General features: G+C 47.2%; 1 protein-coding gene and 1 long non-coding RNA gene across 2 annotated transcripts; both read right to left on the reverse strand.

Moving 5' to 3' along the window:
• Window positions 1-2,054: 2,054 nt before the first annotated feature.
• Window positions 2,055-10,794, reverse strand: DUSP12 (dual specificity phosphatase 12). Its single transcript, XM_074983583.1, has 6 exons — window positions 10,541-10,794; window positions 9,297-9,410; window positions 9,073-9,191; window positions 7,039-7,135; window positions 6,114-6,300; window positions 2,055-3,771 (listed from the first exon to the last, which is right to left on the reverse strand). The coding sequence occupies exons 1-6, from the start codon at window positions 10,780-10,782 to the stop codon at window positions 3,610-3,612; spliced, it is 921 nt and encodes a 306-aa protein (XP_074839684.1). The 5' UTR covers window positions 10,783-10,794; the 3' UTR covers window positions 2,055-3,609.
• A 3,451-nt stretch (window positions 10,795-14,245) lies between these two features.
• Window positions 14,246-17,665, reverse strand: LOC142016747 (uncharacterized). Its single transcript, XR_012646379.1, has 3 exons — window positions 17,625-17,665; window positions 14,856-14,897; window positions 14,246-14,439 (listed from the first exon to the last, which is right to left on the reverse strand). It is a non-coding gene; the product is annotated as an uncharacterized LOC142016747 (long non-coding RNA).
• Window positions 17,666-22,434: the final 4,769 nt, after the last annotated feature.

Consider the following 22,434-nt stretch of genomic DNA (forward strand, 5'->3'; position numbering starts at 1 on the left):
CCCCAGGACAGGAACAGCTACAGCCTGGGGAGCATTCAGATGCCTTCTCCTGCCCCACTCACCCTCCAACCCCACAGCACAGCTCTCCCACACCTCTCCTGCTCCACCTGCACTGACTCCACAGTCAGTCAGTCACTTCAGCCCAATGTTCTACAGTTTCAGGAGAAGAAACTGACAGATCCACCACAGAATGGGGCTCCCCAATTTTCCCACCCCACCCCCCACAAACAAGTGAATCTGGGGCTCAGATAAGTGCATTAGCCACTGGCCAAAAAGTTAAGGGAGTGCTGAATTATTTATGCAGAGTACAAGCATGACCCTAATTCAACTATAAAGTCCTTTAAGTCCAAAGGCCAAACAGCATTTTAGACAAGTGTGCTGAACACACCTAGGCCACATCTACATGTGCACACTACTTCAAAGTAGCAGCACCAATTTCGAAATAGCGCCCGTCACAGCTACATGTGTTGGGCGCTATTTCGAAGTTGAAATCGACGTTAGGCGGCAAGACGTCGAAGTCGCTAACCCCATGAGGGGATGGGAATAGTGCCCTACTTCGAAGATGAATGTCGAAGTAGGGCACGTGTAGCTGATCCGCGTCCCGCAACATCGAAATAGCGGGGTCCGCCATGGCGGCCATCAGCTGAGGGGTTGAGACGCGCTCTCTCTCCAGCCCCTGTGGGGCTCTATGGTCGCCGTGTGCAGCAGCCCTTAGCCCAGGGCTTCTGGCTGCTGCTACCACAGCTGGGGATCCATGCTGCACGCACAGGGTCTGCAACCAGTTGTCGGCTCTGTGGATCTTTTAGTGCAACTGTGTCTGGGAGGGGCCCTTTAAGGGAGCGGCTTGCTGTTGAGTCCACCCTGTGACCCTGTCTGCAGCTGTTCCTGGCACCCTTATTTCGATGTGTGCTACTTTGGCGTGTAGACGTTCCCTCGCAGCGCCTATTTCGATGTGGTGCTGCCCAACGTTGAAGCTGAACGTCGACGTTGCCAGCCCTGGAGGACGTGTAGACGTTATTCATCGAAATAGCCTATTTCAATGTAGCGTGCACGTGTAGATGTAGCCCTAAAGTGCAACAATTTAATACAGCCAAACATTAATCAAACATTTCTACGCATTTGATCCAGATATGTGAATATGCTAAATCCAAGAGTGCAGCTTGCATGTAGCCAAGCAGGTAGTAGCAATGCACCCTTCAGAATTTACTTTGTATAACCGTTATCAAATAAGTGCTGTCATTGCCAATTCCTGATTTCAGTTCAAACCAATTTCAGACCAGCTTCAGTCATAACTTGTAATTCTTTCCAAGACCTTTCCCCCTAATTTGTCCTTCCTCTTTGCTGGCCAACAGTTTTTCTTTTGTAGTTGAGTCCACATAGGCTTAAACACTGTTCTGTGGGTTGAAGTACCATGGCTGGCTCATTCAAAGACATTCTTTGTCTTGTTTAAAACCAACTGCAATCACCCTGTCAGTCACAGTTTTGCTTTTTCAAGGACGCTTTCCAAGTCATTTATTCTCTGACCCTCAAATTTAAGCTAACCCTAATTCTTTAATTTCCTATTTATCACACAAGGATGCTCCACCACCACTGCACAGCCTCCATGCCTAGTCCACCTAGCAGCAGGTGAAGAGTTCCCAGCTACAGAGCTCACAAGCAGAAGTGGTGCTTAACTCCAAGAGAGGAGCAGGCAGGTCTTAGGACACATCTGTCTCCTCAGCATCACCCATTGATCAGTTTAGGTAGCTTCCCACTTAGCATTTGAGTTTTGTGGATTCTATTCTCAGACATCACCTCTCTCCCCATTCTCTGCCTAGGCACCTCCCTCAGATTTTGTGGACGCCAGAGTCGTTCCAGTGATTTTTCTAGAAGCCTAAAAGTAGTACCACCTGTTTGGCTGCATAGTCGCAATATTTTGGGACAGATTTACAAGAGCATTCAGCAACCAGATGAGAAGACATTAAATTTCCTTTGTGGATCTGGCCCTTTGTCATAAAAAAAAAAAAAAAAAACCACACCAAGAGAGTAATGTGCTACAAGGACTCATCTTCTCTATAGTAACCCAGGGTAAGCTTTATTCTCAATAAGCTACAGAAGTCACTGACATGGAAAGTAAAGATAGTAAATATCTGTGGGATTATCTATCCCTGCAGTGTCCAATACGCTCCCCATTTACCACGTGGTGAACGGGGAAGCATACTGTGGAGAATGTGGGTTAGCAGGCTGATGCAGCGGCTCAGGCGGTGGCACGGTGACTTCTTGGGTGCTACAAGACTGCGGCAGCTTGGGAGCCACACAGCTAGTGCAGCGACTCCTCGGGTGCCGCCGGAGCCACCCAGCCCCAAGCCATGCAGCCGCGAGAGCCACATGGTGTGGCGCCCAAGGAGCCGCCGCCACCCTACTGCACAGCCCTTGACAGCCACATGGTGCCTGAGCTCCCAAGCAGTTGCTGCTGCGCCGCCATCTGAGCTGTCACATGGGCTTTTGGGGCTGGGCAGCTCCAGTGGCAGCTCTGCTAAGTCACCGGAGGTGGAAGGGGGTAGGGTACATGGCTGCAGGGGTGGGGAGGTAGGGCAGCAGCATGTGGCAATTAGGGTCTTCCTTTTAGATGCCACTGATCTAGCCTCTCTCAGAGACTGAAGCAGTGTAGGGAGCAAGACAATTGAGGCTCTGCCTGTGAAAAAAAAAAAGTGTCATTGCCTTTGGCTTCCTCTTGTAAAGTGATACCGGTTCATAGCAAATTATGTCTCAACATCCATTTACTAACCTTACCTGAAACACTTCTTTGATCTACTCTAAACAAAAACTGAAGAAACAATCACCCTCGGAGACCATCCCTATGACAACGGCACAGCTACAGCACCTTTCAGCCAAAATCCCAAGTGATTTACAAAAAATTACCACCTCTGTCTTACAGCTGAGGAAACTGGGGCAGAGAAGTAGCAGCTTGCCACAGCCGCATACACTGTTTATGGAAGACTATGAAATAGAACTCCTTACCCCCTTTGCAGTGTTCTAGTCACAAGCCCCTGCATTCATCCCCTCTTCAGAACACTTCATCAACAGCCATCTTCAAACAGGAGCTTTGGAACTGGCCTTACAAAAATACTACAATAGGTGATAGCCCACAAGCAAAACCAACATGCAATCCTCTTAAATTAAGGAGCCTTCGTGCCACCACTCTGGTTTCAAAATTTGCCTTTCTTGCTGTTTTTCCAAATGTGTTCAAACATTTCACCTATTATTTTGCAAGACCATAGTCATGATTAGATGGAGTTTATTAGCATGTCAAACGTCACACTTGCAGGCTCAAGGGCCGGCAATGTTTCACCAGTGGTTTTCGAAGATATTAGTGGCCTTTTTTTTTTTTTCCCCCTAAATAATATGGCTCCCCAAATCTATGAAATACAGGAAGCCCCAAGGACATCCATCCAGGCCATCATGAACAACTTTCTTGCACTAGTGCATGGGTTTACAAAGTTTGTCCTACACCTGTATGCAGTGCAGACCACCCTCATATTAACAGAAAGAGGAGACCACAGCAATACATAAAACCAGGCAACAGTTCTCACAGAACTTCATGGGAGTCATTAAAACCAGCACCAGCATTCACGTTTTGGCAGTGAGGAATCCACAAACTGGCAGTGCTTTCATTTCATCCACCCGACTCTTGTGAATCTGGAAGGCAGGGGTCACCCAGCGGCCACACGAACACTGTTCACCACGCCAACTGAAGGAACCCAACTTTGATGTGCACTTGGGGCACAGAAGCTGCAGTGAACACAAACAACAAGATATAAGGCTCTTCCAAACTCAATTCACTTCTCCGACTTCAGGACTCAACTCCTAGGAGCCAGCTACAGAACGTAGGGCCAGATAGGTCTAACTTCGTATGTATCACAGGCCATAGAACTTCCCCAAAATAATACACACAGCATATTGTCAAGGAAAATATTCAGTCTTGATTAAAAATTATCAGAGATGGAGAATCCACCATGAAGCTTGAAAGTTGTTTCAATAGTTAAAAATTTACATCTAAATTCTAGTCTGAATTTACCTAGCTTCAAATTCCAGGCACTGGACCATGTCTCTCTCTCCGCTAAATCAAAGAGCTCAATATTAAATATTTGTTCTCATGTAGGTATTTATAGACAGCAATCAATACTGCACATCCCTTCTCAGACTAGAGGATCATCCATCACAAGTCCAAAAAGACTACTGAAATCTTGCCACTTCAGTATCATACAGAAAGAATTCAACTTATTTTGCAGAACACTTCAAGAGGCCACCTGTCTTGCAGGGTATTCACAATATTTTGGAACAGACTTACAGAGCATTCAGCAACCAGATGAGGAGACAACTCATTTTGTTATTACAATAGGTTGCACTTCCTTTGTCTGGCACCCTGAGGATGTGACCAGTCCCAAGGAAGGTCCCCTGCCCCCACCCCACCAGCCTGCTGCCCCATCCTGCTGCAAGCTCTGTTTCCTCCCCACTACCCCTACTTGCCCCCAGCCCCTCCACCTCAAAGCCCAGCGGCTGCCTTACCTCTGGCCAGGCCCATGGCCCTGGATGTGACACTGTACGTAGCCCCAGCTGCCAGCCCCACAGAAGCCCACTCCAGCCACAGCTGGGCTACCGGACTCAGCCCCAGGGGTGCTGGCTTCAGATGCAGCCCCTGCCCTGGCTCCAGGAATCCAAGCCCCACCAAACTCCCCTACACAGGGCCACCAGCCCAGCAGGGCTTCCAGCCACTGGCCCTCAGCCTACCAGTCTCCATGGGCTCTCTGGTCCAGTAACATTCATGGTCCTGCTGGATTATGAACCTTGCTGGACCAGAAAATCCCAGTTTTGAGAGGTGCAATCTCTACATGCAATAGCCAAATTTTAAGAAGTTACCAACATTTAACATTACCCCTTATTTTCAATTATAACTGACAGGTCTCAAGCACATAAATTAACCATCTAGACTGTCAACTGCCTGAATTGGATTTGAGATCTTTTTAAGACCTGGCCTTCCATTTTGCAGAGCACAAACCACTCTGCGACCCATAGTCTGAGGACCTCTGCAATACAGCCTTATTGTGCACAGCATTCCATGCTGTGGAACTATCCCAAAATGCTGTACATAGTAGAATGCAGAAGTATAAACAACAGAGGGACAAAAAATAAGTAAAGGCAAAACTGGGATACTACAGGGACTTGGAGAGAGAGAAAGAAGGCTACTCGAGGTGGCAGAAATAGCAGCAAACGGTCATGCAGCTATTGAAATGAAATTATTTGAAATGACTTGGCATACTAATATAAGTGGAGAGAGAATATGAGTTCATTAAATCAGCCTGAGAAGGTGCACAGGAAGTTTTGGAGACAGGGACAGCATTAAGTGAAATTGATCAGGAGCATTTTGTGGCTAGAATAACGTAATCACATGTCTGGAATGTGGGAAGAAAGAGGCAACTGAAGAGCATGTATGGTTAAGCTAGGATTTTGGGAGGGCATAAGGGAGCTGGGAAGAGTCTTCTGGCAGAAGTAGACCTATGAAAGCAACAAATAGATGGTTTAACTCACTAATGTCATGAAGACTCACCAGTCCAGGCATCAAACCTACTTACCTGTCCTCCATTTTGGTGATAATGGGAAAAATCATAGATATGCTACTTTACCAAATACAAAACCCACAACCTCTAACACACTGCGTGAAATTCTGCAAGGTTGCTCTGAAAACACGTTCTGCTGCATACTCACAATTTTACTCACTGGAGCTATTAAAAGATATCCAACAGCTTAATAATCCATTGTCATGGAGGCTATCTGAGGCAGAGGCCACTATGGGTATCACCCTCCATCAGTTAATGGCTACTGATGACTATTGTCACCCGGGAGTCCCCTACCACTGTAATAGGTGTGAGAAGACAACACTCACAAGCTTATTAATGAGCTTCAGAGGTGGTGGAGAGCAAAAGAGCTATAGCAGTAACAGCAGTTTGCACAGGAACAGTAAAACCAGGAGACATAAGGGGTGTGGTCAGATGCACAGAACCATTTTAAAAAAGTGAGAACATCTCTTAATAGAGTTTCATAGGTAAACGATATGGAGTGCTTGCTCCTCTCACCTGTCCTTCCATCACTCCTAACAATGCTGGTTCCATCCACTGTACAGGCTCAATGAAGTAAGAGGTACATTTGACCTCGTTGTCATTACAAAGCTGAGCAGGATCTGTAATCCTCTTGTGAACAAAGGCTGCTGGTCCACTTCCTTCAGCATGGGCCAAAATGCTTGAACCACGAAACAGGCAACGTCTATCTTCCAGAACACATGAGAGAGAGAGAGAGAGAGAGAGAGAGAGAGAGAAGCTGACAGTAACTTGATAAGAGCGGAGCACAAAACAGTAGCAGCGGCAGCAGATGGATGGAGTTATACAAGCTGTATTTTCTTTTTCCATTTGAAGAGGTCAGTGAAGCCCGCTCGTTTTGAGACCCTCCCCTCCCAACCTCAGCAAATCCAGTGCCTTCAGCCCTGGGCCTCTTTCCCACAGACATTTTGTTTCTTTGTAGTTACTTTTACCAACCTCCTAGCTAATGAAACAGGAGACCATCTAGGCATACATCTCAGAACTATACAGCTAGACAATTGGAAATAAGAGAAACTCCCATGATCAAAAGGCCAAATTTAGCAAGCTGTCTTATGAAGGCAAGAGGCATCCTTGGGAGCATGGGTGTCAGATTTTGAGCAGTTTCAATATATTAAAAACTCAGTCTTAGTTTTCGTGTAAGCTGAAGCAACTGAAGTGGAGTTGTGCCTACTTACAGACAGTGTACATTTAGGCCCATGGGTTCTGTGCGGCTTCAGAGCCCAAGAGACTTCTTGATTATGAAACAAAGATTAAGCAAAGGAGAGTATCATATGTCCTTTAGACTGACATTTTCAACGACTCACTCCTGTTCTGAAAGAGACACATCCAATAAACTACAGAGGCTATTTTCCCTACAATAGTTTATTTCAAAGTTGCATTTTATGAGAGATGAAAGGTTCCATACCTGCATTTCCTGCACCTGTAGAGAGCCTCACTGTTCAGAGTTTGACAAATGCTGGTTGGGTCAACTGCAAAGACTTCTCGTGGCAAGTCTTGCAGCTCTGCAGAAAGGGAGTGATACAAGTCTATGAATGACCTACTTATAAATAAAGCAGTGCCTTGCATGTTGAATGGTAACAGAGAGGAAGCCGTGCTAGTCTATACACTATCAAAACAAAAAGCAGTCAAGTAGCACTTTAAAGACTAGCAAAATAGTTTATTAGGTGAGCTTTCGTGGGACAGACCCACTTCTTCAGACCATAGCCAGACCAGAACAGGTCTGGCTATGGTCTGAAGAAGTGGGTCTGTCCCACGAAAGCTCACCTAATAAACTATTTTGCTAGTCTTTAAAGTGCTACTTGACTGCTTTTTGTTTTGATAAATAAAGCACTATAAGGTTTGCTTCCTACCCACAACTTCTCCCTCCTTAAACAGTTCCTGAGGGCAGGTCTACACTACCGGACAATATCAACTTAATTTATGCAACTCCAGCTACACGAATAGTGTAGTTGGAGTCAAGGTACCTTAGGCTGAGTTGCTGCAGGATCTCCACTGTGTGTGTTGTGGGGGGGAAAGGAGTTACTGATAGAAAAAGCTCTCCTGTCAACTTCCCTTACACTTCTTGTTCTGGTGGAGTATTGGAGCAAACAAAAGAGCAATTGGCAGTTGATCTAGCAAGTCTTCATTAGGCTTGATAAATTGACCCCCAGGGGCTCAAACACCGCAGCAGCAATCCCCTGGTATGTGTAGACTTGCCAACGTATGCGTATGGTATGTGTAGACATGCCCTAAGCAAGAGATGAGCCTCAACCTTTGCTGCCTAAGAAGGGTAGTTCCACTGTGCTAATTACAAGAAGCTTTGTATCTACAAATAGTACATGTGGGTCTAGAGTACAGGTGCCTTCCAGTGCACAAAACTTTATATACACAACATTCAGAGTTCAGACTATTAAGATTTTTACATGCACAAATCACCAGGGTATTTGAGCACTATCTGCTCTCAGTTACACTGGTGTAAATCAACAGAACTGCCAAACCCATCTAAACAAGCACCAGCAGTGTGTAACTGAAAGGCTGATTCAGGCAGTGCTGATATATCCAGTGTTGGAACAGCAGCCAACTCCAGGGCTTTGCCTAAGGGATGCAAGGTCTGGGGCAAACCCCCATCTGCCCATCCCCTGGCTGCCCCTTCCTGCCCTGAGCCCTTCCCACACCACCCCATTCACACTCCACTTCTTTGCCTACACAACACCCCTGCTCTACCCCCCCGCCACCTCTCCCCACCCCACTTCACCCCCATTGCTCCCCTTTCCTAAGAGACATGACCTGGGGGATTACTGAAAAGGGCTGGCATGGCATTGCAGGAGGGGTCAGGGCCCCTGCAACTTGCAGGAATGGAGGAGAGCAAAGCAGAGCTGGCTGGGATGGGGTGCGGCACTTCCTGACACCGTGGTGAAGTGGAATGACCCAGCTGAGACACAGATGGTGGAGCGGAGCAGGCTGCAGGAGATGCTCAGCTCCCCATGCCTCCTGCTGCCCCCCCACACCAGGGCCTCCAACGTAATACCCCAGGCTGCTGGGGGGTTTGTGGGTCCCATCTGTAAGACAGTTGAAGTGGCTGTCACAGGGCCCCCCAAAGAGAGGGACGGCTGCCCTGAACTACTCTAGGGAGGGGTCAGCTCTGCCCCGCACTAGAAGATATATAATATACAGTACCAGCCTTTTACAAAACAAAACAGCAGAAATGTACCACTTTAAAGACTAACAAAATAATTTATTTGGTGATGAGCTTTCGTGGGACACTGTCCCACAAAAGCGCATCACCAAATAAATCATTTTGTTAGTCTTTAAACTGGTACATTTCTGTTGCTTTGTTTTGTAGGAGTATAGACTAACATGGCTACCTCTCTGTTACTATCTTTTAACAAGTTCAGTAACTCTTAGCTACTACAGCTCCAGCTTCCCTACGCACAGCATCTCACACGTTATCTTCACTCACCAGGATATTTCTCTGTAACCATTTGTAAGCGATACTGTTTGTAGATGGCACTGGTCACATCAACTTTACAGCCCATTGCTTCATAGAGCTTCAGCTGCCACTCAAAGCCTTCATTCATTCTGGAACCATAATGAAGATCAGAGGCACATTTCCTAGGCTACGAAGAACTTACCGATCAGTCCCCACTAGCACAAAATAGAACTGAAACAAGGCAAAGAACTCACTTGGCATCTGGTTTGATGGCCTTGATCTTGGCATAAGCCTCTTCGAAGGTGAGCTTTTTGGTTTTCATTAAATACGCCGTAACTAACGCAACACTTCGACTGACTCCAGCATGGCTGAAAGACAACAATTTAGAACAGGAGTGAGCAACAATATTTGATGGGGGACCATTCCAAGATTTTGGTGATTGGTGAAAGGCCACACTTTTCTATGCAGGTGGCATGGGGTCTCGGACAGAGGCAGGGTACCCAACGGAGCAGGGAGTGCAGGTGATGGTGTGGGATCTGAACAGGAGTTTGGGAGAACAAAAGAGTTGCAACCTCAGGCAGGGAATGGAGGTGCAGGATCTAGCAGGGGACATGGGTGCAAAAGAAGATGCTGGCTGGACAAGGGGTGCAGGAGGGAGTGCAGTGTCTAGGAGGTAGCTGTGATCTGGGACAAGAGAGATGCAGAGGATTTGGGTGTTGACCTATGGCAGGGAGTTGGGGAGCTGGAGAGGACAGTGCCATGCCAGATGCGAGCTGTGCCTAGCAGGCGCTAACCTAGATGGCAACCAGCCAGCCAGCCAGCCCCTCAGCCACATACCCTGCCACACCCGGGGAGTGAGGGGGAAGAGATTTCATGTGCTGCATGGAGCACAATCCTCACCACTCCCATTAGCCTGTTTCTGGCCAATGGGAGTGGCCAGGCCTGTGCTGGGGGGGACATGCGACGGAGGACAGGCGAGGTTTCCCTCCTCCCCTCCCCTCTCCCGGGAGGCGCAGGGTCCCAGCAGGGCCCGCTTTGCGCAGCCCGGGGCTGTTTGAGGCAGGAAGGCTGAGACGGTCCTAGCGGGCGGCAGACACAGTGCCAAAGGCTTGCGGGCCGCAGCCGGCGCGGGCTGTCTTCTGCCCGTTCCCGCTTCAGAAAGAGCGTCGTGAACAAAACTGGGTAAAAAAAATACAGGAGCGAAAGTAATTCAGCCCCCGCCTCGCGTCCATCCGCTCCGGGGCGAAGAACCTCTTCGCTCCGCTTCGGCCCGGCCAGCCTGGAGGGGTTGAGGCCGCGCCGGGAGACGAACTCTGGATCCTTCGTGCCTGAGGCCGGGGTCGCTGTAGGAAGATGGGGCGAGGCCCCCACCCCCCACATCGCGCTCCTGCCCCGGCCCGGGGACGAAAGCGCCGCCGCACTGGGCCAGCCCCGACTCGGACGAGCCCCGCGGGAGTCGCTCCGCCTCCGGCCGCAAGGACCCCGGCCCCGCGCTCACCATCGCACCAGGGCGGCGCCGCCCCCGGCCCGGGCCGCGCTGAGGAAAGCGGCGCAGGAGTCGAGGTGGCTCAGCAGGTCGGCGCCGGGCTCGTCCCGCGCGGGGATGTGGAACGTCCGGATCCCCGGCAGCGGCGGCGGCTCCTCCACGTCCGCCGAGAGCAGCGCCACCACCCCCGCCGCCTGCAGGGCCCCGGCCGCCGCCGCGCCGCCCACGAACAGCCCGGGCAGCACCGGCACCATCAGGCCTCGCTGTCACCCGCCGCTACCACGTGGCTTCCGGTCTGCGCCACCTCCTACCCCCGTGCCACCCCCAACATGGCTACTTCCGGCCCGCGCCGCCCGCTGCCCCCAACTATTACCGCCACCCCCAACATGGCGGCTTCCGGCCTCCGCCGCTCATGACATCATCGATGCGGCAGTTTCCGTTTTGGCCCTTTCGCCCCCACGCGCCGGCGGCAGCGGCGTGTCCCCTTCCACCTCTCACCCACGTGGCCTTGCCTGCCCTGCTCAGGGCCTCACAACGGCGCGGCCCTGCCGTGGTAAGGATGGCCGCGGAGGCGCTCTCCGTAGGCAGGAGAGAGCTCTGCTGCCGGTCCAATTCCCCACCCCAATGAAAACAAAAAAGCAGACCAGTAGCACTATAAAGACTGAAACATTCTTTATTAGGTGGTGACCTTTCGACGGAAGAAGTGGGTCTATCCCAGGAAAGCTCACCATCCAATAAATTATTTTGTTAGTCTTTAAAGTGTTACTGGACTGATTTTTGTTTTGATAGTATATAGACTAACACTGCTATCTCTCTGTCTAAACAAAAAGCAGTCCAGTAGCACATTAAAGACTAGTAAAATAGTTTATTAGGTGAGCTTTCGTGGGACAGACCCACTTCTTCAGACCAGAGCCAGACCAGAACAGACTTAATATTTAAGGCACAAAGAATCAAAACCAGTAAGCAAGGAGGACAAATCAGAAAAAGATAATCAAGGTGAGCAAAGCCAAGAGCGGAGGGGTGGGAGGGAAGGTCAAGAATTAGATTAAGCCAAGTATGCAGACGAGCCCCTATAGTGACTCAGAAAGTTCCCATCCTGGTATAAAAGCCAGCTTGGCTGTTTCTCTTTAAAGAATGGTGCAAAAGTTCTTTTTCAGTACCACAGGTACCTTTAGGTCATTGACAGAATGCCCCATTCCATTAAAATGTTGACTAACCGGTTTGTGGATCTGGAGTGTTTTGATGTCTGTTTTGTGCCCATTAACCCTTTGTCTGAGGGAGTTAGAAGTCTGGCCAATATACAAAGCATCTGGACATTGTTGGCACATGATGGCATATATGATGTTAGCAGAGGAGCATGAGAAAGTGCCTGTGATTCTGTGAGTAACCTGGTTAGGTCCAGTGATGGTATTTCCAGAGAAGATATGTGGACAAAGCTGGCAGTGGGCTTTGTTGCAGGGAAAGGTTCCAGGACTGGTATTCCTGGGGTGTAGACTGTGGCTGTTAGTGAGGATCCTCATAAGGTTGGGAGGTTGTCTGTAGGAGACAACAGGCATGTCACCAGGGCCTCCTGGAGTGTGGCATCCTGATTAAGGATAGGTTGTAGGTCTTTAATAATTCGTTGCAGTGGTTTGAGTTGGGGGCTGTAGGTGATGACCAGTGGTGTTCTGTTCTTGGCTTTTTTGGGCTGATCTTGGAGTAGCTGGTCTCTGGGTATTTGTCTGGCCCTGTCGATTTGTTTTTTTACTTCTCCTGGTGGGTAATTCAGGTTTATGAATATTTGGTAAAGATCTCATAGATTTTGGTTTCTGTCAGTTGGATCAGAGCAAATGCAATTGTATCTAAGAGCTTGACTGTAAACAGTGGATCTAGTCACGTGTGCAGTATGGAAACTAGAAGGGTGTAGGTAAGTATAGCGATCAGTAGGTTTTCGGTACAGTGTGGTACTGATCAGGCCATCCTTGATGAGTACTGTAGTGTCCAGGAAATGTATCTCTTGCATATTGTAATCGAGGCATAAGTTGATGGTGGGGTGTAAATTGTTAAAGTCTCTGTGGAATTCTTCTAGAGTCTCTGTACCATGGGTCCAAATCATAAAGATGTCATCAATGTATCTTAAGTAGAGGAGGGGTAATAGCGGACGAGAGCTGAGGAATGGTTGTTCCAGGTCAGCGATAAATATATTAGCATATTGTGGGACCACTGGTGTCTGACCTCTGTAACTTTGTTCTCACACACAATCATTTCCGATTTGGGGACAATTTATACCTCCAGATTAGTGGAACTGCTATGGGCACCCGCATGGCCCCACAATAAATTTGCAGTCTCACACCACACAACCAAGCTGAATGAATGTCCCCCAAGGCAATATCCCCCAAGAAAACCTTGATTATCTTTTTCTGATTTGTCCTCCTTGCTTACTGTTTTTGGTTCTCTGTGCCTTAAATACTGAGTCTGTTCTAGTCTGGCTATGGTCTGAAGAAGTGGGTCTGTCCCAGAAAGCTCACCTAATAAACTATTTCGCTAGTCTTTAAAGTGCTACTGGACTGCTTTTTGTTTTGATAGTGTATAGACTAGCACAGCTTCCTCTCTGTTACTATTCCCCAAGGAAATGTGACTCTATCACATACAAGCTGTGTCTACACGTGCACGCTACTTCGAAGTAGCGGCACTAACTTCGAAATAGCGCCCGTCGCGGCTACACGCGTCGGGCACTATTTCGAAGTTAACTTCGACGTTAGGCGGCGAGACGTCGAAGTCGCTAACCTCATGAGGGGATCGGAATAGCGCCCTACTTCAACGTTCAACGTCGAAGTAGGGACCGTGTAGATGATCCGCGTCCCACAACGTCGAAATTGCCGGGTCCTCCATGGCGGCCATCAGCTGGGGGGTTGAGAGATGCTCTCTCTCCAGCCCCTGCGGGGCTCTATGGTCACTGTGGGCAGCAGCCCTTAGCCCAGGGCTTCTGGCTGCTGCTGCGGCAGCTGGGGATCCATGCTGCATGCACAGGGTCTGCAACCAGTTGTCGGCTCTGTGGATCTTGTGTTGTTTAGTGCAACTGTGTCTGGGAGGGGCCCTTTAAGGGAGCGGCTTGCTGTTGAGTCCGCCCTGTGACTCTGTCTGCAGCTGTGCCTGGCACCCTTATTTCGATGTGTGCTACTTTGGCGTGTAGACGTTCCCTCGCAGCGCCTATTTCGATGTGGTGCCACGCAACGTCGAAGTTGAATGTCGACGTTGCCAGCCCTGGAGGACGTGTAGACGTTATTCATCGAAATAGCCTATTTCGATGTTGGCTTCACGTGTAGACATAGCCACAGCGATGCAGTAAATTGGCATGGAGTAGCATAGCAGTGAGTAAGCAGGGACAAGGCTCCTAGAAGAAGACTGCGATGTTTGACGCTATCATAAAAGGGCTCAGATTACAGAACTGAGTCAGCCCTATCTATCTGGGGTATCATGAGGAGGCCATACCTACACATTACACAGGTGAAAGATGAAGGCTTTTCCAGCCTTGTGGCAGCCAGTAGCTACTTGTTCCATGTGGGTCCCATAGGCAGGATAGGAGCTCCTTTGTGTTAACTGCAAAGAATTTTTGCTATTGGTTTTATAATAAGGAAAACAGTATTGTCCCTCATATTGTACTGTCTCCTCTTGGATGCAGAGCATCCACGCAAAGCTATCTTTCCCATTCCCTTCCTACCTGGCTTCCTGCTTTTTCAAAGCAACAGCATACACATTCTTATTCCATTCTCATCTGTAGCCTGGAAATGGAGTGTTCTGTCTCCTGAGACTGGCTTTGGGAATAACAGCTCCTATTTTATTTCTCTCTGTGCTCAGAGGTCAGTAACTAGGTTCCGAAGCTCTCAAGAGGATAAGAGCACCCAGAGTACTTTATTTCCACACTTGCCTTCCTTGGAAATAGTGTACAAACAGAAGGAAAAAAAAAAGCAGTCAGCATGGCTCCCTTTTACTATTCAAATAGCAAAACGTGTCAGCAGGGGGCAAGCTTGAGCTTGTCTTATTCTGAAAAGGAAATTCAGCTACTTGTATACAATCTAATAACTGAGCTGGAAAAGCCAAATCAAGCTCAAACAGATCTGTAGAGCAACAAATCAAATCAGCCAAGAAAAGACTCCTGCTTTTTCAAAAAACATATGATCCCTAATTCTTAGCAAAGGCATTTGCAGCAAAAAACCTTTTTGGAAGCCCAGAACTGGTGCTGATAAAATGCATTGTACCTCACCTTTAAAGTAAGTTAGCAAGTAAAATTGTTGGAAGCCCCCAACGCAACTCTCCCGTCTTTGTATGAAACAGGCAATGTACTCACTGTTGTGTTCAGTGTTGCCATAGCCATGTCAATCCCAGGATACTAGAAAAACAAAGTGAATGAGATAATATTTGTTATTGGACCAACTTCTCTCTCTCTCTCTCTCTCCAACAGAAGTTTGTCAAATGAACGATACTGCCTCACCCGCTTTGTCCTTTTAACTAGGTCTCCCATATTTGACCTTTCAAAAAAGAGGACACACCTGCGAGGCAGTATATCTGTATCAGTATCTAACAACTCACATTGTATAATGAAACTAACGGAATGACTGAGATCGCAGATAGAAGAACATTAAGTGGACAAGCAAGCGGGGTTCAGGAAAGATAGAAGTACTATACAGCAGATATTGGCACTAAGATTGATAGTGAAGAAAGCTCAAAGAAAGAACAAGAACATCTACAGTTGCTTTGTCAATTTTCAGAAGGCATTTGACAGGATAGATCAAAAAGTGACTTGGGCAGTGTTGGAATCATACGGAGTGGATGGCAGACTGATCGGTTGTTAAAGGATATCTATGCCAATGCAGAGGCAGTGGTGAGGACAAGCAGAGAGATGGGGAATTGGTTTAGAACGAGTAGGGGTACAAGGCAAAGAGCTCCGACATCACCGAGTATCTTCATCACTCACCTAGAGAGAGCACTGCACAAGATCAAGGAAGAGGTAGAAGGGAAATATGTGCATGGGATGAGAATCAACAACTTGAGGTTCACAAATGATACAGTTATTGAAGAAGATGAAGAGAAGCTAGCAAGAAGGGTGCAGGTGCTGAACAAGGAAGTGGTGTGAACTGATTATGAACACTGATAAAACAAAAACAATGGTGTTTGGAGATAAAGACATAGGAAGGAAGATCAGTGTAGATGGGATTGAACTAGAGAACATAGAGAAGTAACATAACATTATCTAGACTAAAAAGGAAATAGCCACTAGAATAGTGAAAGCAAAAGTGATTTTGAAGGCGATGGATAAAATCTGGAAAAGCAAAGTGATTAGTTCAGGAACAACGCTGAGCATCTTGAAAACGTGTATTCAGCAGCATGTTGTACAGATGTGAGACACTGGTGATAAAGAAAGATTCAAAGAGAAGGATATTGGCATTTGAGAGGAGTTGTTATAGAAAGATCCTGAGAGTAGGATGGATGCAGAAGGTCACCAATGAGGAATTATATTGGAAGATAAGCCAAAAGAGAACCTATTGCAGAAGGTTATACAACAGAAGTTACAGCTATTCGGGAATATCTGCAGAATGAACAATGTATGAAAAATCGGGACCCTGATATTCGGCATAATGGATGGTTCGAATAGGAGAGGCAGACCTCCCAGAGAATGGTTTGGTGTGGATAGATTGGTGCAGTACTAGTCTACAGAAACTAAGCCACTCCACACTGGACAGGGAAAGATGGAAGGAAACAGTGAGGTAGGCATCGGACACCAATGAGCACTGAGCCCATGGTTGTTGATGATGATGATGACGATGACTATATATACTATAACACAGTAATATAATGTGAATTGGTAAATACTGATACGCTCCTTCTCAGGGGTGTCCTCTTTTTGAAAGTTCAAGTATGGTAACTCTACTCTAACATCATGGTGTCCAAAAGCTAGCCATGAGCCACATGTGGCTATTTGGCTAGGTGAGTGTGACTAATTGGCTTGAACAATAAATTTATTTTCAGAGTAATGTGGCTAGTTCACTGTCATGACTACTGCTTCAGAACTGGTTGGACACCACAGCTCTGACATATTCACTGTCATATCTTACTAGTGAGTTGGACCTGGCTCACAGTTTGTCCACCTTGTTGCAGGTCACTTTAGCTAGGTATGACAATCAGTGGCTTGACATGCTGCAGCTTCCCATTCAGTACCCACCTTAGGGGGCACTTGAATTTTATGAACTTTTCTTCCCTCCTCCTTTCTAGGCTGCTAAAGCAGAAATTCCTAAAGCCAGAGAGCATAGGAGGCTAGATTACTATGAAGGTCCCCAGAATGCAAAACCAGCCACTTTTCTGTGAATGGACAGAGGATTATGGGATTGCCAACATTTTGGGTGGCTTGGGGAAGGTCTCTTGAAAAACATCCACAGTCCCTGAGTAATTAGCAACAGTAGCTAAAGTACTATAGGACAAGTTTTCTTAAACGATGTTCTGCAGAACACTGGTGTTCCATGAAGAACTCACAGGTGTGCTGCGAGCATCTGACGCTTTTTTGATATCATACACTGATGGTCTGTATTTTCTGTTGTTAAAACCAGATACAATGTAACTTTTTCATTTCTATGGTACCTGATTAAATTACTTAATTTTGTTTTTTGTGTATAAATTGCTGCTTGTTTGGTTTTTGTTTTTGATTTGTTGGCCTGACAATTTTTTTTGGAGGAAAATTTTCATAGGCGTTCCTCATTTAAAAAATGTTTGGTGTTCCATGGTCTCAAAAAGTTTAAGAAACAGTGCTGTAGGAAAGCTGCCTTCTAGCCCAAGAATCCTATCACACCATCTCTAATGACAATGTGGTGAGCATGGACAACCCTAACCAGTTGTGATGACAAAAATTGCTGGGCAGACAGAATTTGACCTGTGCTCCTTATAACCAGTGCTTCTACATAGATGCAGGAATGACTGTTTTTAGTGTGGATGGGCCCAAAGCTGCATCTACAGCTCCTGTTAGCATAATTTCCATTGTACGAATAGCGCACATTAGCCTATCTCCATTAATTATGGGTCCAAGATGAAACAACGCACAGAGTACTATGGGGGTATAGCTAGGTACCTGAAACAACAAGATCTTGGGACACAGGGAGGACAGTCTGGACTCTGGAAGGCTTAATTCACAGATCCAACATGATCTAAACCAGAAGCTGTGTTATGTGCAGGCCTGTGTCTCTAAAAAAACACAAAGAGCCACAGGGGGTATGCTGTACTTGTCGGGGGAACCATGTGGCAGTCACTTTTCCATCAATTTTAGAAAATCATGTTTCCCTTGCCACCACCTTTGCTAGGAGTTATGTAACATTACTGGTTAGACTGTGAATACATTTAAAAATTATTTTTTCGTTATCCTAAAACGTTCTCTTTCCATTTGAAATGGGAGATTTCTTCACTGCTTTTTCACTTTCCCTCAGCTCATAGTTTTAGAGCGTTGTTATTTTAACATGTCTTTCTTGTCAAGGTTACATGATTTCCCCCCTGCAGTTATAGAACTCATTGTGCTCTTGTAGGATGCAGGGCACTGTTTTATTTAGCAGAGTGCAACAGCCCTTTCTATTCAAGTGCCTTCCTTGCCATATTCCTTAGGATATAGTAACAGGAGCCTGGTGTTTTGGTTTATCAAATGACCTTGGCATTTCTTTTTCTCCTCTTCAGTATGTGTTCGGGGAGGAGGACAAGAGTAGAGTCTAACAAGGATTTTCCACAAATAGTATTTTTTCTCTTCTGTCCAAGGATACTTTTGTTAAGGTCATAGCCAGAAAACAGTAAAGTGTCTGTACCTGTAGTGAGATAAAAGGTGCAGTGGAGGCAGAAAGCGAAGCAATCTAGCTTAATGTTGTCAGCTTTCACAATTTTATCATGAGTTTCAGTAAATGAGGAGTTTTTCTTCAAGCACCAGTGCCTGAAGTCATATGAGTATATGAGAAATCTTTGCTTCAATTCAAACAATGAAGTATCCTTCTAGCTCTCCGGATAGTGGAGAAAATCTTGAAACTGTGACTTTAACCCATAGGGTTCAGAATTGGAAAGACAAGAAAAAAGAACTCAATATTTATTACATTTTAAATATTGCCATTTTAACATCAGTTGCTTAATTTTTGAGGGCCTGGTTCTAGATTTTGAAGCACCGTATGTTGGCATCATTGATACTGAACACAAGGAAAATTAATCATCTATGAAAAGTTGGGGACCTCACTAGATAAGACTAACAGTCAAGTTTTCTAGTCAGTGTTGAGCTTGTCAATTAATCTCTTCTGACAGAGTGTCTGAGATTGGAGCAGCACCAGTTCTGTGCATATTATTGTGCACAGTTGAATGGGATGATGAGAATAAATGCCACAGACAGAACTGACCTAAAGGCTCATGATTAAGGCTACAATTTTTTATCTTACATGTTTTTAGTAAAAGTTGTGGACAGGACACAGGCAATAAAGAAAAATTCATATAAGCCTGTGACTTGTGACTTTTATTAAAATCTGCATGACAAAATGGGGAGCTTAACTATAGGGTCCTGCTCTGAGCCCTCACCACCTGCAAGGGCCTAGAGCTTAAGGATTTCCAATCACCCAGGACTTGGACCTACAGGGTCCTCCTCTAGTCCATGGGGTACCCACTGCCTATGCAGCCCAGGAGCTGCAGAGTCTCACTGCCAACAGCAGTGGCTGGGAGCTGCAAGGTGTCCACTCATTATATGGAGGCATACGCATCTCATAGACCTGGAAGGGACCTCAAGAGATCATGGAGTCTATTCCCATGCCCTCACAGCTGGGCCAAGCACCATCCCACACAGCTTTTTCTTCCTTTTTAAATCTGTTGGCCCCAGATCCCTAAATGACCTCCTCAAGGACTGAGCTCACAGCTCTGGGTTTACAAGGCCAGTGCTCAACCCACTGAGCTATCTCCCCCACTTCCCCACTGCCTGCAGTGGTTTGGAACTCACAGGACCCTGTGGGGGCCAGGAGCTGCAGGTTAGCTGCACCGCCTCCAGCAGCTCAGAGCTCCCAGGTTGCCAGCTGCCTGAGGCACTGCCTGTTGCGACCGAGAGCTCCCGGGGCCAATGTTGCCTGCACCTGCTCAGGCTTCCTGGGGCCCAGGCTGCCCACAGTAGCTCAGTGGTCCCTGGCACCCACCATCTTCACCTGCAGGGGCCACAAACTCTGGCAGCAGGTATATCCTGCAACTCCCAGCCACCGTGGGCAGAAATCACAGAGGTCTATGGAAGATGAATCATGTATTTTGTCACACCATCAACTTTTGTGATAAAATCATACCCTTACCAGGCTGGCTGACAGGGGAGCAAAGGGGCAATTGCCCCCAGGCCAAGCATCTCTAAAGGGCCTGGAGCTCCGGCTGCCGCCACTGCCAAAGTAGCAGCAGTGGCAGGCAGAGCTCTGGGTCCCTTTGAAACACCACAGCAGTGCTGCTACTCATGGCTGCAAGGGGGTGTGTGTTCAGAGCCCTGGTCTGGGCAGTACTCAGGGCCTAATATCCTAGGCCATGCCCCTACTGTGCTCAGCCCCTTCCCTTCTGGTGTGTGGAGCCACGCCCCCTCCACAGGGCCCATGCCCCGGAGCCTTACTCATAATTAATTATTAGATTTTGCCATCCTTTATTTCTGTGAGTAGTCTGATGACCACAGTGGAATCATTCATGGAAGTAAATACTGCTCAATATAAGGACTGCAAAAACCAACCTCCTGGTAATGACTGGCAGCCTAGAGAACCATCTGAAAAACCTGAAAATCCCATACTTGTACGCAGGCTTGGTTTGAAAGTTATTGGCTTTAGGTTAGAACAATTAACTGAAACCCAGAGAATCCTTTTCTCACAGGGTGATATCTGTCTGCCTTGAAGATACTAACTGGAAACTCCACCTGAGCTAAGTTTTCCTAAAGGAATAACTCACACTGAGATCCTGCTGGGAAATTGAGCTTTTTCGCCCCTAGGATCTATTTCAAGATCACATAGGTGGGAGTAAGGTTCATAAAGGCAGGGAAAAAAATAAAGTCTAAACTTTCTCTTTCTAGACTGAAATTCTCCACATTTGGGTCCAATTTAAGAGTGAGTTTTAATATTATAGCCCAAAATTGGTTCAGTCGCTTTGGCGTTCAGCTGGGCTTTATTCTTGTTCACATGAAGACCACGTTATACTTGCCAGAGTAATGGGGCCATGGCATAAATGAGAATGTAGCCCAAAAACTTCTGAGAGGTCTTGTTTGAAGCCCCCAAATGGAATCCTGTCACTGACGGTCAGTTATTCTTCAGATGTTGCCCTCCTCCATCTTATGTTACTTTTCATGTGTAAGCAGGATGTAAAGGAATGTGGCCCTTACAGCTAGCTCAGTGGTTCTCAGATGTGGTCCATGGACCATTACCACCTTGCAGGTGGGCTGTAGGCCCAGCCCCTCCTCTGCAATGGGGAGCCTGTGCTAGTGCTGCAGCCCCACACCTGCCTCTCCCCCAGGGTTGGAGCACCAGAGCCAGCTTTCTACTGTGAGGGGGACCCCCTCCCCAAGCTTCTCAGGCCAGAACCAGCTCAGTGGGAAAGAAGCAACTCTGCGAACTGCTGCTTCCTCTTACATGGCTGGGGGAATGGCAGCCCAGGAAATCGCTTGCAGGAGGCTTTCCCTGCTGCTCCCACTGGTCAGAATCACAGCTAGTGAAAGAAAGCAGGGGGTGGTGCCCTGAAGCATCAGGGAGCGAAGAGCCAGGTAAGCATCCCCACATCCCTTTCATGCCCAGACCCCACACCTCCATATGTACCCGCACATTCCCTCCTCCTGTCCAGCCTCCCCTCTCCCAACAACTATGAGTGGGATGGAGAGAAGGGATGGGCATGTGAATGGACATTTAGATTGCAGGACTTAAGAATCACAGAGGAAAGGACATTGCCCAACATACTTGGGGTGGGACTTCTACTCATGGGTTTTGTTTGTGAATTCTATTTGGAGTGTTTTCCCAAATGAATGCCAAGTTGCTTCCCTCCCTTTTATTAAAAGCTTCTTTTCTACAGTCAGACTCTGTGCTTGTGAATGGGGACGCATTGGCTCTCTGAGGCATCCAGGGATGGTGTGTGAATTTCCCAGTTACTGGGTGGGGGCTCAAGCCAGTTCTTTGTTACATGGAGAGGAACCCCTTGGTATTGAACCTGATCCTGACTACTGCTGGCTTCCACTGGCAGAAGGGTTACATGTGCAAAAGTGAATAGCAGAACAGAAAGGGCAATTAAACCTGGGTTTTTATGCTGAATAGTCTGTTAACCAAACTATGGGTCTCATTCAGCAGTGATATAAGATACGATTTGGAGACTGAGTTTCTTAGGGGACCATAATTTCTTTGGGTCAGAGGTTTGCAATCAATGATTCTATTTAAAGTTGAGGGGGAAAGCAGAAGTCTTTGTACAAGGACACACTAGCCATCTCCTTTTGTGCTGTGACACAAAAAAAAATGGAACTTAAATCATGCTGCTCAGAAAGCCCTTTATTTTAGCCAAGGATACTCTCCTTCAGAACCTAGCACACACAATCAAAATCTTTCGTTAAACTGCAGTTAAGACTGCAAGTGCTGGACACTACCCTGTGGTCCTTATGCCCTTCAAGACATGAGAGTATACCAGTAACACCACCACAGGTGTTCCAGATCTAACAGTTCCCCTCTTGGACACTCCCTTCACTTCTCTGAGGGGATCCAAATGCTGAGTCACTGTGTGCTTTCAGCCTCTTGACTCTGAACAAAGTCCAGCCACTGTCCCTGTGTGGAGGTCCCTAGGCACATTCTTTGCGGCCAGATCCTTCATCTAGCTCCCGTTTCTGAAAGCTGATACCCAACTGCCTAACCCCTCAGATTAGTGCAGACCCCTGAGCCTCCTGTGTA

This window comes from Carettochelys insculpta, chromosome 1 (genome assembly GCF_033958435.1).
Source record: "Carettochelys insculpta isolate YL-2023 chromosome 1, ASM3395843v1, whole genome shotgun sequence".
Classification (NCBI taxonomy): Eukaryota; Metazoa; Chordata; order Testudines; family Carettochelyidae; genus Carettochelys; species Carettochelys insculpta.

Coding starts and splice junctions, on each gene's coding strand:
- DUSP12 (XM_074983583.1), bottom strand. CDS start 10,782: ATGGTGCCGGTGCTGCCCGGGCTGTTCGTGGGCGGCGCGGCGGCGGCC. Junction 9,411..10,540: donor GGCGCCGCCCTGGTGCGATG/GTGAGCGCGGGG, acceptor GTTGTCTTTCAG/CCATGCTGGAGTCAGTCGAA. Junction 3,772..6,113: donor TAGGAGTGATGGAAGGACAG/GTGAGAGGAGCA, acceptor TGTTCACTGCAG/CTTCTGTGCCCCAAGTGCAC.